The 15,482-nt window shown below is 34.0% G+C and overlaps 1 protein-coding gene across 1 annotated transcript in view; it reads right to left on the bottom strand.

The window, feature by feature from the left end:
* Ir92a (Ionotropic receptor 92a) overlaps window positions 1-13,802 on the bottom strand; it is a 41,398-nt gene extending 27,596 nt beyond the window's left edge. Inside the window, exons 1-4 of the mRNA XM_075305170.1 lie at window positions 13,688-13,802; window positions 13,229-13,485; window positions 5,022-5,175; window positions 1,617-2,140 (exon numbers count right to left, since the gene is read on the bottom strand). Of these exons, the coding sequence (XP_075161285.1) occupies window positions 1,617-2,140; window positions 5,022-5,175; window positions 13,229-13,485; window positions 13,688-13,739 (987 nt within the window). The 5' untranslated portion in view covers window positions 13,740-13,802. The remainder of the gene's footprint in view (window positions 1-1,616; window positions 2,141-5,021; window positions 5,176-13,228; window positions 13,486-13,687) is intronic.
* Between the last annotated feature and the right edge of the window lie 1,680 nt (window positions 13,803-15,482).

Below are 15,482 nucleotides of genomic sequence, written 5' to 3'. Positions count from 1 at the left end.
AATTCTCTATAGAAATAAAATTTTGACAAAATTTTCAATTGAAATAAAATTTGAACGGAATTTTCTATAGAAATAAAATTTTGACAAAATTTTCTTTATAGAATTACAATTTTGAAAAAATTTTCGATAGAAACAAAATTTGACCAAATAAAATTTGTCAAAATTTCCTACAGAAAAAAATTTTGACAAAATTTTCTATAGAAATAAAATTTTCACAAAATAAACTTTTAACAAAATTTTCTATAGAAATACAATGTTGGTAAAATTTTCGATAGAAATAAAATTTTAACAAAATTTTTTATAAAAATTAAATTTTGAAGTAACATTTTTACAAAATTTTCTATAGAAATAAAATTTTGACAAAATTCTCTATAGAAAAACACTGTTTTAAAGATTTTTCAAAGAAATAAAATTTTCATAAAATTCTCTATAGAAAAAATTTTTTACAAAATTTTTTTATAGAAATAAAATTTTGACAAAATTTTCCAAAGAAATAAAATTTTGACAAAATTTCCTATAGAAATGAAAGATTGACATACTTTTCTATATAAATACAATTTTGACAAAATTTTCTATAAAAATAAAATTTTGACGAAATTTTCAATAGAAATAAAATTTTGACAAAATTCTCTATAGAAAAACACTGTTTAAAAGATTTTTCAAAGAAATAAAATTTTCATAAAATTCTCTATAGAAAAAATTTTTTACAAAATTTTTTTATAGAAATAAAATTTTGACAAAATTTTCCAAAGAAATAAAATTTTGACAAAATTTTCTATAGAAATGAAAGATTGACATACTTTTCTATATAAATACAATTTTGACAAAATTTTCTATAAAAATAAAATTTTGACGAAATTTTCAATAGAAATAAAATTTTGACAAAATTTTCTATAGAAATAAAATTTTGTCAAAATTTCCTATGGAAATACTCGTAAAGGTATGAAATTTTTTTTTTATAGAAATAAATTTATGACAAATTTTCACAAAATAAACTTTTAAGAAAATTTTCTGTAGAAATAAAATGTTGGTAACATTTTCGATAGAAATAAAATTTTAACAAAATTTTCTATAAAAATTAAATTTTGACAAAATTTTCTATAGAAGTAACATTTTTAAAAAATTTTCTATAGACATAAAATTTTGACAAAATTCTCTATAGAAGAAAAAATGTTTACAAGATTTTTCAAAGAAATAAAATTTTGACAAAATTTTCTATAGAAATAAAATATTGACTTAATTTTCTATATAAATAAAATTTTTGTTGTTGTTTTTGAGTTCAGCTTGACAAAATTTTAACAAGATTTTCTATAAAAATAAAATTTTGACAAAATGTTCTGTGGAAAAGAAAATATTCTATAGAAAAAAATTTAGTAAAAGTACTATAAAAAATTTTTGTTTTGAAGAAACAAACATTACAAAATAACATTTTTTATGCGGTAGTTTTTTTTTAGTAAAATTTTCTTCAAATTTGGTAGTGTATTTCTGGCTCGAGTCGCAATCATGATGTAATGCCTTTGAAATCACTGTGCTTGGTATCGTTGGTTTAGTTGTAGTCAATTGGATAGTTTAAGGTGCTAGCACCGGTGCTTGTGCTCGTGGAGTACAAAACTTACCACGTAATTAGTTTTAACGTATGGCACATATGTTAGACTACCAACTCTCATTACACGTCGTTCCAAATTCTGTAGTTTATTGGGATAAAGTTCAACATTTTTGGCAAATAACCGACTACGTCCCCAGAAAGTATCGAGGTGTGTGGCATTCAAATTGCCCTCAGCTCCAACATATCTCTGTGTCCACAATTCAAAATTGATGTCGTGGTACTTGATGTTGGCTTGTTCTTGGGTTAGCGGAGATGATGATGATGATGATGACGACGACGATGTTGATGGTGTGGGTGATGTTGCAGCAGATGCATTGCCGCCTCCCTTGGTGTCTCTCCACGACATTGTAAAGTTTTTATTTGGCGTTTCCTTGGCCACTAGTTTTAACTCTTCGTAAGTTTGTATGGTTTTTGGTTTTTGAGTTTTTCTATTGGTCTTAGTACTCCCACACTTTTTCTTGGCATCAGTTTCTGGTTGTTTGTAGAGATTGTCGTTGGTCGTTGGTGGAGTTACCATTAAGTGATGCGGATAAACTGGAATAAATTTAGGGTCATAACCATTTGTTTAGTTTACATACATCCGCCGAACTGGCAGGAAAATGGAAAAACTTAAAACAAACAAATTTTGGGAAGTTGTAAGTGTTTCCAATACTCATAGTGTTGCCAAATAATGGAACATTAAGGAATTCTGTGAATTGGGGGAGTGTCGTGTAAAAATTTACATTTATGTGAAGGAATATAATATGGGAATCCTTTCTGGAGTGTGGATATCAATTTCAGAATTCTCTCTTGTTATTTTAATGTTCAACGGAAGTAAAATATGGATGATTTAAGCGGACAAAGAATATGGAAATGATATGAAATATGATGATATTTTTTATCGTAATAGGCTCAGCTTGACCATCAAGGCAATGAAATCTCCATAAGATGAATAAAAAATAAATTTATTTGACTGGGCGCGTTCTGCTGCGCAGATAGTTTGGCAAAAATTGTCTGGGAGAATATATAAGAAAAACTCTCAAAATGTATTCCCATACAGGGTGACTTCATATCTAGTGCAATAAAGTAAAACTCTATATTTGTATACCCTCCACCATAGGATGGGGGATATATTAACTTTGTCATTCCGTTTGTAACACATCGAAATATTGGTCTAAGTCGATCTACCTATATCCGTCAGTCAGAAATTTTGTCAAAATTTTATTTCTATAGAAAATTGCTGCAAGATGAGGAATGTGGTAATTCCGAAACGTGCGTCCATCCAACCATCTTGCAGTCTGTAGGGCTTTGCCCAAATAAATTTGACAAACATTATTTTCCTCTGTTGGTTAAGCTACACTTGTAGTTTAGTCAATGTATGGTTTTAAGCTGCAATAAAAACAACAACAATGCTTAAAGAACAAAACCAACAATAACAAAACAAAAAGAATGGAAAAAGAAGAGGAAGCACACTCAAAATAAACCCAGCCAACTGAATTCAAATCGATGATTTGACAGTGGCGTAGGAAAAGCGATATGTTTGTTTTGAATTTATTTCGGCACAAGCCGGCTATCATACAAAACCTTTTTTTCGGGAGGTTCAAGTGTGGTTCATTGTTGGGTTTAATGAACTGCCTGAATTTATTCTGATAATTGGTTGATAGTTTTGCTGCAAGTAGAGAATGCTGATGAGGAATGTGGTAATTCCGTCCATCCAACCATCTTGCAGTCTATAGGGCTTTGCCCAAATAAATTTGACAAACATTCTTTTCCTCTGTTGGTTAAGCTACACTTAGGTTAAGCTACACGTAGTTTAGTCAATGTATGGTTTTAAGCTGTAATAAAACAACAACAAAATCTTGTCAAAATTTTATTTCTATGGAACATTTTATCAATATTTTATTTCTATAGGAAATGTTGTCAAAATTTTATTTCTATAGAAAATGTTGTCAACATTTTATTTTTCTAGAAAATTTTATCAAAATTTTATTTCTATAGAAAATTTTGTCAAAATTTTATTTCTAGAGGAAATTTTGTAAAAAATTATTTCTATAGAAAATTTCTTCAAAATTGTATTTCTACAGAAAATTTTATCACAAGTTTATTCCTACAGAAAAAATTGTCAATATTTTATTTCTCTAGAAATTTTTTTTAAAATTTTTATTTCTATAGAAAATTTTAGCAAAATTTTATTTCTATAAAAAAAAATTTCAAAATTTTATTTCTATAGAAAATTTTGTGAAAATTTTATTTATAAAGAAAATTTTGTTAAAATTTTATTTATAAAGGAAATTATGTCACAATTTTATTTTGCTAGAAAATTTTATCAAAATTGTATTTCTTTAGAAAATTTTGTAAAATTTTAATTCTATAGAAAATTTTGTCAAAATTTTATTTCTAGAGGAAATTTTGTAAAAAAAAATTATTTCTTTTGTAAATTTCTTTAAAATTTTATTTCCAAAGAAAATTTTATCAAAAGTTTATTCCTATAGAAAATTTTGTCAATATTTTATTCCTCTAGAAAATTTTTTAAAAATTTTATTTCTATAGAAAATGTTGTCAAAATTTTATACCTATAGGAACTTTTATCAAAATTTTATTTCTATTAAAAAAAATTTAATTTCTATAGATAATGTTGTCAAAATTTTATTTCTATTGATAATGTATCAAACCTTTATTTCTCTAAAAAACTTTGTCAAAATTTCATTCCTATAGAAAATTTCGTCAACATTTTATTTCTATAGAAATTTTTTTGGCAAAATTTCTGTAGAAAATTTAAGTACGTCTAAGTTGGAGAGGAATAACGTAAAAATTCTACCAACATACCAAAACATAAAAAATATCTACCATTTTTGGTAAAATTGTTTGTGGAAGAACTTCCAATTTATTGTGCTGGGTTATTAAATAACAGCGTTGAACATGTATTATCGTTGGGGTTTGATTATTTTTGAAGCATAAATTTTATTAGGCAGTACTATCCTCTGTGGGATATTTGTGAAAAATATGTTCCATGTTCACCTTTAACGGTAATATAAATTTCATGGCTACTCTATTTATTGAATTATGAAACTATATATATTTAATATACAAAAGTTCTTTTTTTTCAATAACTGTCCATTGCAAATGGCGACAACTATGACCTAGTAAGCCCTACTTCGAAAAAAAAAAAACAAATCATCAATATTTGGCAGTATTGTGACAATTAGCGTATTTCAGCCCAAAACAAAATATGGAGTAACATTCATATTTTATATGGTCCTTAATGCGAGTCATTCATAATAGACCCAATTTTTGTTAGTTTGGCTTTAGTTTTGTTATTTCTTAGTTTTCCTTGTCCTTAATAAGAACATTTCTATGATTTGACATCACACTTGAACTACTAAGTTAAAAAAAAATCAAAAGAAATAAATTCAAGTGTTTAGTTTTTTTTACTTACACTGTAAAAGTTCTGAGGCTAAGAATTCCACAGGATTTTCATGTTCACACAAAAAGAGATATATTTTATCCTTGAGGCGTAATGTTGCATAGCGGGTGGCATAGTAGCGAGCATGAAGAAATCTTGATGTGTTTTTTAGAATTGTTATAAAGCCCTGTGGATGAATGAGGAGTCTCCACCATTACCACCATCGCCATCATCCGAGTTGGTAGTATGTGGAGGAAAAAAAGAAAGTTCTTGGAATTAGTTAAGTGGAAGATGAAAAATGAAGTCGAAATGATACATAAATGCTGTTAGTTTCTTTCGTAACCAAGCAAAGTTACTGGAAGAATCTAATAAATTAGAAATCTTTGAACGCATTTCTTTTCGTCTCTTCAAAGCTTTCACTGTAATCAAAAGTGTGTGCTGTGTAATGTTTCTAGAAAAATGATAAGTGATACATGTTTATGAGAATAATAATAGATTTTTATTATATTTATGTATTATTTAAAGGGTGATACGGTCAAAATTTGGTCAAGGGAAAACGCGTGTAAATCGGTGAAATCGTTTATTTAAAAAATCAAATTAAATTTCTTTTTCAAGTTCAATTAGTATAAAATTCAGGAAAAATATTCAGTTAGGCTTTCGCTTTTCCAAATCCGAATTGCCGGGCCTCACGCTTGACACCTGCCATCACATTTTTTACAGCCACCTTGTCCACCTTCTTCGCCGCAGAAAGCCAGTTTGCCTTGAACTGCTGCTCGTCCTTAGCAGTTTTTTTGGTCTTCTTTAGGTTCCGCTTGACAATAGCCCAGTATTTCTCAATTGGGCGGAGCTCTGTCATGTTGGGAGGATTCTTGTCCTTGGGAACCACCTGCACGTTGTTGGCGGCGTACCACTTCATGGCCTTTTTACCGTAATGGCAAGATGCCAAATCCGGCCAAAACAGTACGGAACAGCCGTGTTTCTTCAGGAAAGGCAGCAGACGTTTATTCAAACACTCTTCTTGGTTGACAGTCCCGGAAGCTATTAAAATGCTGCTTTTCAAGCCACAGGTACAGATGGCTTGCCAAACCAGATATTTCTTTGCGAACTTTGACAGTTTTATGTGCTTGAAAATATCTGCTACCTTTCCCCTTCCTTTTACCGTATAAAACTCCTGTCCCGGAAGCTGCTTGTAGTCGGTTTTGACGTAGGTTTCGTCGTCCATTACCACGCAGTCAAACTTCGTCAGCATCGTCGTGTACAGCCTCTGTGATCGCGCTTTGGCCGTCGTATTTTGTTTATCATCGCGATTTGGAGTCACTACCTTCTTGTAAGTCGATAGTCCGGCTCGTTTTTTGGCTCGATGCACGGTTGTAGACGATACACCCAGCTTATTTGCAGCATCTCGGAGAGAGAGAGGTTAGGGTTTCGCTTGAAACTACCGGCAACTTTCTTTGTCGTCTCAGCGGCTTCCGGTTTTCGATTCCCCCCGATCCAGACTTCCTGGCTGTCGACAAACGTTCCCCAAACACTTTAATTACATTTGTAACGGTTGATTTGGCAACTTTCAGCTATTTTGACATATTTGCGTGCGAGTAGCTCGGATTTTCGCGATGCGCGAGCAAAATTTTGATACGCTGCTCTTCTTGCTTGGACGGCATTTTGACAACTGAAGAGTGAATTTCAAAATCAAAATAGGAGCAACATTCTACACACACACACACACACCTTCAAAATGAGGGGCGTTCAGGTTTTTTAAATGCAAAATTGAAAGAAATACGTCAAGTTTATATTGACCAAATTTTGACCGTATCACCCTTTAGTTTGTAGCAAGGTAAGTTATTAAGAAAATACACTGAGAGAATACCACATTTAAACATTGTCACTCCAACCATATAATGCTTATCAAGAAGATTAAACATCATCACAATGAAATGTGATTATTTACTAACCCAGCAAAAAAAAAAAAAAAAATATGGAAGTTCTTCTAAAGGCACAACTTTAAAAGCACTTCCAAAAATGTTCTGCCAAAGATGTCCTTTATTTTCAGTACACAGGAAGTTCGTTTAATTACAATTTTCATATTTTCAATTGGTAATGTTAACAGTTTTTGTTTCAAATAGGTTAAAACCAGAGTAAGAATTAATAAAATGGTACAAATTGTTCAAATCTTGTCGAAAAAGATACTCAATCTATTCTAAAAATAAAATGGTACACATTTTTAAAATGTTGTTGAAAAAAATGTAATATCCATTCTAGAAAAATTGCGAATTTTTAAAATTGCTGAAGTCAAACGTCTCAGACAAGCATTAGAATGCATAAACAAGTATATACGGCCGTAAGTTCGGCCAGGCCGAATCTTATGTACCCTCCACCATGGATTGCGTAGAAACTTCTACGAAAGACTGTCATCCACAAATTTCAACTCACATGGTTGTTAAATATCATATACTACCACCACGTACCAAATTTCAGCCAGATCGGATGAATTTTGCTTCTCCAAAAGGCACCGAAGGTCAAATCTGGGGATCGGTTTATATGGGAGCTATATATTATTATGGACTGATAGGAACCAATTCCTGCATGGTTGTTGGATACCCTATACTAACATCACGTACCAAATTTAAACCGAATGGGCAGAATTTTGCTCTTCCAAGGTGCTCCGGAGGTCAAATCTGGGGATCGGTTTATATGGGGCCTATATATAATTATGGACCGATATCGACCAATTTTTGCATGGGTGTTTGAGGCCATATATTACCATCACGTACCAAATTTCAACTGAATCAGATAAATTTTGGTCTTCCAAGAGGCTCCGGTCAAATCTGGGGATCGTTTTATATGAGGGCTATATATAATTATGGACCGATATGAACCAATTTTTGCATGGTCATTAGAGACCATATACTAACATCTTGTATCAAATTTCAGCCGGATCGGATGAAATTTGTTTCTCTTAGAGGCTCTGCAAGCCAAATCGGGGGATCGGTTTATATTGGGGCTATATATAATTATGGACCGATGTGGACCAATTTTTGCATGGTTGTTAGAGACCATACACTAACACCATGTACCAAATTTCAGGCGGATCGGATGAAATTTGCTTCTCTTAGAGGCCTCGCAAGCCAAATTTGGGGGTCCGTTTATATGGGGACTATACGTAAAAGTGGACCGATATGGCCCATTTGCAATACCATCTGACCTACATCAATAACAATTACTTGTGCCAAGTTTCAAGTCGATAGATTGTTTCGTTCGGAAGTTAGCGTGATTTCAACAGACGGACGGACGGACGGACATGCTCAGATCGACTCAGAATTTCACCACGACCCAGAATATATATACTTTATCAATATTTCTTGATCAATATTTCGATGTGTTACAAACGGAATGACAAAGTTAATATACCCCCATCATATGGTGGAGGGTATAAAAATTGAAAATTTTTGAAGTCTAACGTCTCAGACAAGCATTGGAATGCATAAAAAAGTCTTAAAAAATTATATGAATTATTTATTTTGCAAAATATCACAAGATCTTTTAATTCACATCCAAAACACTGAATTCGGATCACACCGTAAGAAGTGATGCAAATTCAGTGCAACAGCTGTTGAGATGGTGGAAATCCATCCTATGCCAAGCCCATGTTAAAGTCATCGCTTCTGGGTCAATTTTGCACCACTTCCGGATCAAACAAGAAAATTTGCACTCCTTTTTTTGCTTGGTGTATTAACCACTTTGCCAAATATAAAGCAATCACAATATCACACTGGAATTCGATAACCTTATTTTCTGAATGCACTAGATTAAATAGCTTTTGTAAGCTTGTAAACAATAAAATGAAATGTCAATGGAATACATCTGTCAGCTCTTAAACGAGCGGTTTAGAAATGATTGAAACATGAAGTTAGTTGAAATACATATCTGCCACTGTGTTCATGGTATATTTTTCAATAAATACTCATATAAAATCAATTCCACCGGATTTGCGTTATTTTAACGACGCGCTGGTCTATAGTTAGTCACCTCGGGTGTATGCAATTTTGTTTTGGCTGCCAAATTCGCAATTATGAAATCAGGCTATGTTAAAGTGGCAGCCCGATTTATGTTCCCGTTCACTTAGACTATTCAGTCCATTGTGATATAACATTAACTAAAAGTACCTATTACATATGGACACTTCTAGTTTTAACCGCTAAACCTACTCGATTATTTTCTTCTGCTGAACCAACCAGATTGTTCTAAAAAAATTATCAGGCTGCTTAAGTTAACATATTGTAGGTCCGCCAGTAATCGGAAGCTGTATGCTCCTAAAATTCAGGACAGTCACACAAGAGGTTGGTGATTCCTTTTCCTCCGCATCATGACAGCTCATGCAGTAGTTATTATCCTCCTTCCCAATCCTCCGGAGCAATGGTGGATTTTGGTTTGTTAAAGAGCTTCCTGCAGTATTTCCTCATATTACTTAACTCCGTAGACCACCATGGCTGTCGATTTTTACCGTTTGGCTTTCCTCTAGGACATGCAGTTTACAGTGAGATGTTGAAGACCTTCGAAATCCGCTCCACCGTTTGCACAGTGCTTATATTTCCTCTCTGGTATTTCCGGTGTCATCATATTGAACGTATCCAATCAGTTTTCTTCACATTTGGCGGAAATTGGATCTTTGAAGTACGAACAGCCAATTTGAAACTGATGTAGCGATGATCTGAGAAGCTGCGTTGCCTCAAAACTTTCAACTCAGATATCTTGCCATTCACTTTCGGAGAGGCAAAGGTGACGTCTTTGGTGACGAAAATTGGTGCATCTCTCTTATTGCAAACTACCAGGTTAGGTAAGGTTAGGTGGCAGCCCGAGATATCAGGCTCTCTTAGACTATTTAGTCCATTGCGATACCACAGTGGTGAACTTCTCTTTTGTCAATGAGTGCTGCCCGATTCCATGTTAAGCTCAATGACAATGGGCCTCCTTTTCATAGCCGAGTCTGAACGGCGGTCCATATTCTATAGTCTTGTGTCGTTTCGGAACGAACTAGTTCCAATGAACGGTTCACTAAAAGAAACAACTGTCACTAGTTCCATCTCTTTCGTTCTCATCGTTCCTTTTGTCATTTAGTTTTATTTTCAATTTACGCTCCATCGTTCCACGGATCGCAGTTGGATTTTTTACTTCTGTTTGAGCTATTTGCCAATTCATTCATTTTGGCGCGTATGTATTTAAATCATTGATTGATATGCTGCTATTTAATAGAATCAATTTTTCGCTCTCAGGTTCTTCACAAAAGATAAAAAAATCGTAATTTCTTGCAATGAATAAATTTGCAGTGTTATTAAATCCAAAAATTCATCCAAAGAGTTTGGCTTCCTGAGTTTAGTTACTTCCTTAAATTTTCCATTCCTTTCATTATTTTTTCTTACTATATTATACTACACTTACTATTATATATAAACTATTTGAAGTAATTTCACTCAATTTTCCATATTTTTGTATCTTTCAATTGACCACGAACTTCGTTACACAAAGTAAACAAACAATGTCATGTCTGTCTCTAGTAGATGACAGACAGAACGATTTGAAGGAACTAGTTCCTTTGTACAAAAGGAACGATGAGTCCGAATCAATATAGTGAACGATTTTGCCCAAGACTAATATTCTAGTGAAACCACTTAGAGAAACTTTGAAATACTCAGAAATGTCACCAGCATTACTGAGATGGGATAATCCACCGCTGAAACACTTTTTGGTGTTCCGTCGGAGCAGGAATCAAACCCACGACCTTGTGTATGCAAGGTGGCATGCTAACCATTGCATCACGGTGGCTCCATACGCAAGATAAACTCTATTAGCGACTCTCCTCTTGCATTGATATCACTACTTCCCCATAATGAGTTGAGTTTGTTAAAGAGCTTCCTAAACTGGCAACGACCGTGTCTCATTGCACATTGAAGGAAGCAAGTACATGTTAAGTTAATTTTTAGCAATTATACAGGATCGATTTACAGCTTTGCCAGTATAGTGCAATAGTTTGAACCCCGGAGTACTTAATGTATATGTTTTGTTTCTACAAACATATAGTTCTTGAATCAGAACTATATCTATGTCTCCTTTCAACAAGAGAACTTTTAAGGCAGCACAAGTAGTCTTAAAATGTTCAAGATTTATCTGGAGGATCCGTAAAACCATCAAGATTTTCAACAACCGGCTTGAGAATGTCCTCCTCACAGATCTTGGTGACTCTAGCAATAACCCTTGGTTCAACTTTGGTGAGTTTTTAGGCAGTAGAAACCCCGTCTCGCATACGGTGTCCGTCCATGTGTGGATTTTTCGTATCTTCCTCAACTTCGCAAGAAGATCTGCTCATTTCTGATTCAGACAGAGGCTTGCGCGTTTCGGAATCCTTTGGCTGATATCTTTTGAATACCTTAATTTGGATATAATGAAAACCATAACATACACTAACAATCTTGCAAAAATTGGTCCACATCGGTCCATAATTACATATAGCCTCCATATAAACCGATCCCCCGTTTTTGCTTGCGGAGCCTCTAAGAGAAGCAAATTTCATCCGATCCGGCTGAAATTTGTTATATGGTGTAAGTATATGGTCTCTAATGACCATGCAAAAATTGGTCCACATCGGTCCATAATTATATATAGCCCCCTTGGAGGACCAAAATTCATCTGATTCAGTTGAAATTTGGTACGTTGCGTTAATATATGGCCTCAAACACCCACGCAAAAGTTGGTCGAAATCGGTCAAGAATTATATATAGCCCCCAAATTTCATCCGATCCGGGTGAAATTTGGTACATGGTGTTAGTATATGGTATCTAACAATCTTGCAAAAATTGGTCCACATCGGTCCATAATTACATATAGCCTCCATATAAACCGATCCCCCGTTTTTGCTTGCGGAGCCTCTAATAGAAGCAAATTTCATCCGATCCGGCTGAAATTTGGTATATGGTGTAAGTATATGGTCTCTAATGACCATGCAAAAATTGGTCCACATCGGTCCATAATTATATATAGCCGCCATATAAATCGATCCCCCGATTTGGCTTGCGGAGCCTCTAAGAGAAGCAAATTTCATCCGATCCGGCTAAAATTTGGTATATGGTCTCTAATGACCATGCAAAAATTGGTCCACATCGGTCCATAATTATATATAACCCCCTTGGAGGACCAAAATTCATCTGATTCAGTTGAAATTTGGTACGTTGCGTTAATATATGGCCTCAAACACCCACGCAAAAGTTGGTCGAAATCGGTCAAGAATTATATATAGCCCCCATATAAACCGATCCCCCGATTTGACGTCCGGAGCCCCTTGAAAGAGCAAAATTCATCCGATTCGGTTGAAATTTGGTACGTGATGTTAGGTTCATATCAGTTTATAATTATATATAGCCCCCATATAAACCGGTCCCCAGATTTGACTTCCGGTGTCTTTTTGATAAGCAAAATTCATCCGATGTGGTTGAAATTTGGTACGTGGTGGTAGTATATGATATTTAACAACCATGCCAAATGTGGTCCATATCAGTCCATAATCATATATAGCCCCCATATAAACCGATCCCGAGATTTGGTTTTGGAGTCTCTTGGAGGAGCAAATTTTGGAGTCTCTTGGAGGAGCAAATTTCATCCGAGTCAGTTGAAATTTGGTACATTGTGCTAGTATATGGCCGTTAACAACCATGCCTAACTAGGTCCATATCGGTCTATAGTTATATATAGCCCCCAGATAAATCGATCCCCAATCATACAAAAATTGGTCCATATCAAGTTCATAATTCTATATAGCCCCCATATAAGCGACCCCCATATTTCAATTCTGGCTCTCTACGTACTGTGCAAAAGTCCATGTCGATTCGTAATTATTTGTAGACTTACCTATATATAACTTTTTTGTGTAATATATACCACGTGGACCATGGACTAACTCACAATTTAGAAAACGATGTTAAGAAGTTTTAAGAAGTTGGGTTAATACCACAACCCAAGTAATTCGATTGTGGATGACAGTCTTTCGTAGAAGTTTCTACGCAATCCATGGTGGAGGGTACATAAGATTCGGCCTGGCCGAACTTACGGCCGTATGTACTTGTTTTTGGATAATAACCCTGTCGGTTGATTGAACAAATGAAGATTTCCCACATTTCTACTTGTATTTGAAACGTTATAAGTATTATTCTCAGAATAAACAATCACTTTAACAAATGCTCCTTAAGCAGTCTTACCTCGGTAACAATGTTGACGGCATTAAGAACATGTTCCTCAAATTCCCCATTATAATCGTCCATCTCATCATTTGGGTCATCATTGAAGTTTTGGACATCTAGCCATTGCAGACCAATGATATTACCATTCAAGGATTGATACTGAAATGCTTGATGCACTGCATCTAGATACTCCTGCTGCATTGTATTCTTCTCTGCAATTGCCTTACCATCGTAGACAATCAGGACCGAAGTTAAGGGGGAGAAATAAGCACTGACTAAAAGATGGATAGTTGCGGGGAAAAAAAGAAAACAAACCACAAGTCTTCAATATCATCACAGTCGATTGAGATTTGATGAAATGTCATGAAATCTATTTGCCCACATATTTCCGGTTAATCAAAAAAATTCCACCCCTCCTCAACAATAGTCCTATGGCTAAATTAGGGGTCTACAATACCAGTAAAGTATCACCCTTACCTAACAATTGCATCAGAGCACATGTGGCTGAAGTTTGCTGTTGCAATGACATTTTTCCTTCCCAGTTGTCCACTGATGATGATTATGGTTTTTTGGTTACTCGTATTTTGAATTTATGGAAAACTCTGCATTGTGGTTGGACGGTATTCAGAGTTTTTATACTCCATCGAAATGGAAACGTCTTGATTGTGGTTTGGCAAATGAACTTTAAATTAGTTTGCTTTACAAATACGATGGTCAGAATTGGAAATGAATTTCATATGAATGAGTTACAGAGGAAATTTAAATTGATTTGTAATTGTGTCCAATTACGAAATTCTGTAAACAAATTTATGGTTTTTTAGTGTTTGTTTTTAGTGGACATCAAGAGCTCATTATAAATTCAGTGTATGTACGCAACGTATATTAAAAAAAATATTGACATAATATGACAAATTATGCAATTTATATGTATTTATACAATAATAAGGACAATTATTTAAATTAAAGAATTTTAATTAATAGAAACCTCTGTTAAAGTCGTGTGTCTTTGAAGTAAGGGAATGTTTCATTAAAGTGAAGAAAACAATGTGTACTTAGAAGAAATAATCTTAAATATAAAAATTGGATTAAAGACACTACACTGAAAAAAATCGACGTCACCGATTTGATAAAGCAATAGAGACAAACCTAAACTTCTCCTATTTTGTTTAAATTTACAGGGAACATGGACGAAGGTGAGTACATATATATAGCGTACGTAATTATACCCTTCACCACTACTGTGGTACAGGGTATAACAAGTTTGTGCATTTGTATGTAACGCCAAGAAATAATTGTCATAGACCCATCTTATAGTATACCGATCGGCTTAGAATTAAATTCTGAGTCGATTTAGCGATGTCCGTCTGTCTGTCTGTCCGTCCGTCTGTCTGTATATGTAATTTTGTGCACAAAGTACAGGTCGCAGTTTAAGTCCGATCGTCCTCAAATTTGACCTGGGTAGAAGACAATCGCTATTGATTTTGGAAAAAATCGGTTCAGATTTAGATATAGCTGCTATATATAATTATCACCGATTTGATCATAATTCACGTATTTATGCACCGACTTTCTGCAAAATTTTGTACATCTGAATGTTTTGTCAGTCCCGTAAAAACTGCTAAATATCAGCTAAATCGGTTCAGATTTAGATATAGCTCCCCTATATATCTTTCGTCCGATTTTGACTTATATGGCTTCAAAAGCCAGAGTTTTGCCCTGATTTGATTAAAATTTTGTACAAGAAGTACGTTTAATAATATTATTAATTGTGCCAAATTTAGTTGAAATCGGTTCAGATTTAGATATAGATCCCATATATATCTTTCGACCGATTTGGACTTATATGGCCCCAAAAGCCAGAGTTTTGCCTTGACTTGCTTCAAATTTTGCACAACAAGTACGTCTTATAGTATCGTTAAGTATGCTTAATTTGGTTAAAATCGGTTCCGATTTAGATATAGCTCCCATATATATCTTTCGTCCGATTTGGATTTATATGGCCTCAAAAGCCAGAGTTTTGCCTGAGTTGCTTGAAATTTTGCACAAGGAGTACGTTTTATAGTATCGTTAATTGTGCAAAATTTAGTTGAAGTCGGTTCAGATTTAGATATAGCTCCCATATATATCATTCGCCCGATTTGGACTAATATGCCCACAGAGGCAATAGTACTACTCTGATTTACGTGAAATTTTGCAGAGGGAGTAGAATTGAACTTGAAACTTTGCACAGGCAGTAGAATTAAGGTTCTCCATATGCGTGTTTATATATATC

Source organism: Haematobia irritans, chromosome 1, assembly GCF_050003625.1.
Source record: "Haematobia irritans isolate KBUSLIRL chromosome 1, ASM5000362v1, whole genome shotgun sequence".
NCBI lineage: Eukaryota > Metazoa > Arthropoda > Insecta > Diptera > Muscidae > Haematobia > Haematobia irritans.
The sequence above is the reverse complement of the archived record's forward strand: the minus strand, read 5'-3'. Positions and strand labels throughout refer to the sequence as shown.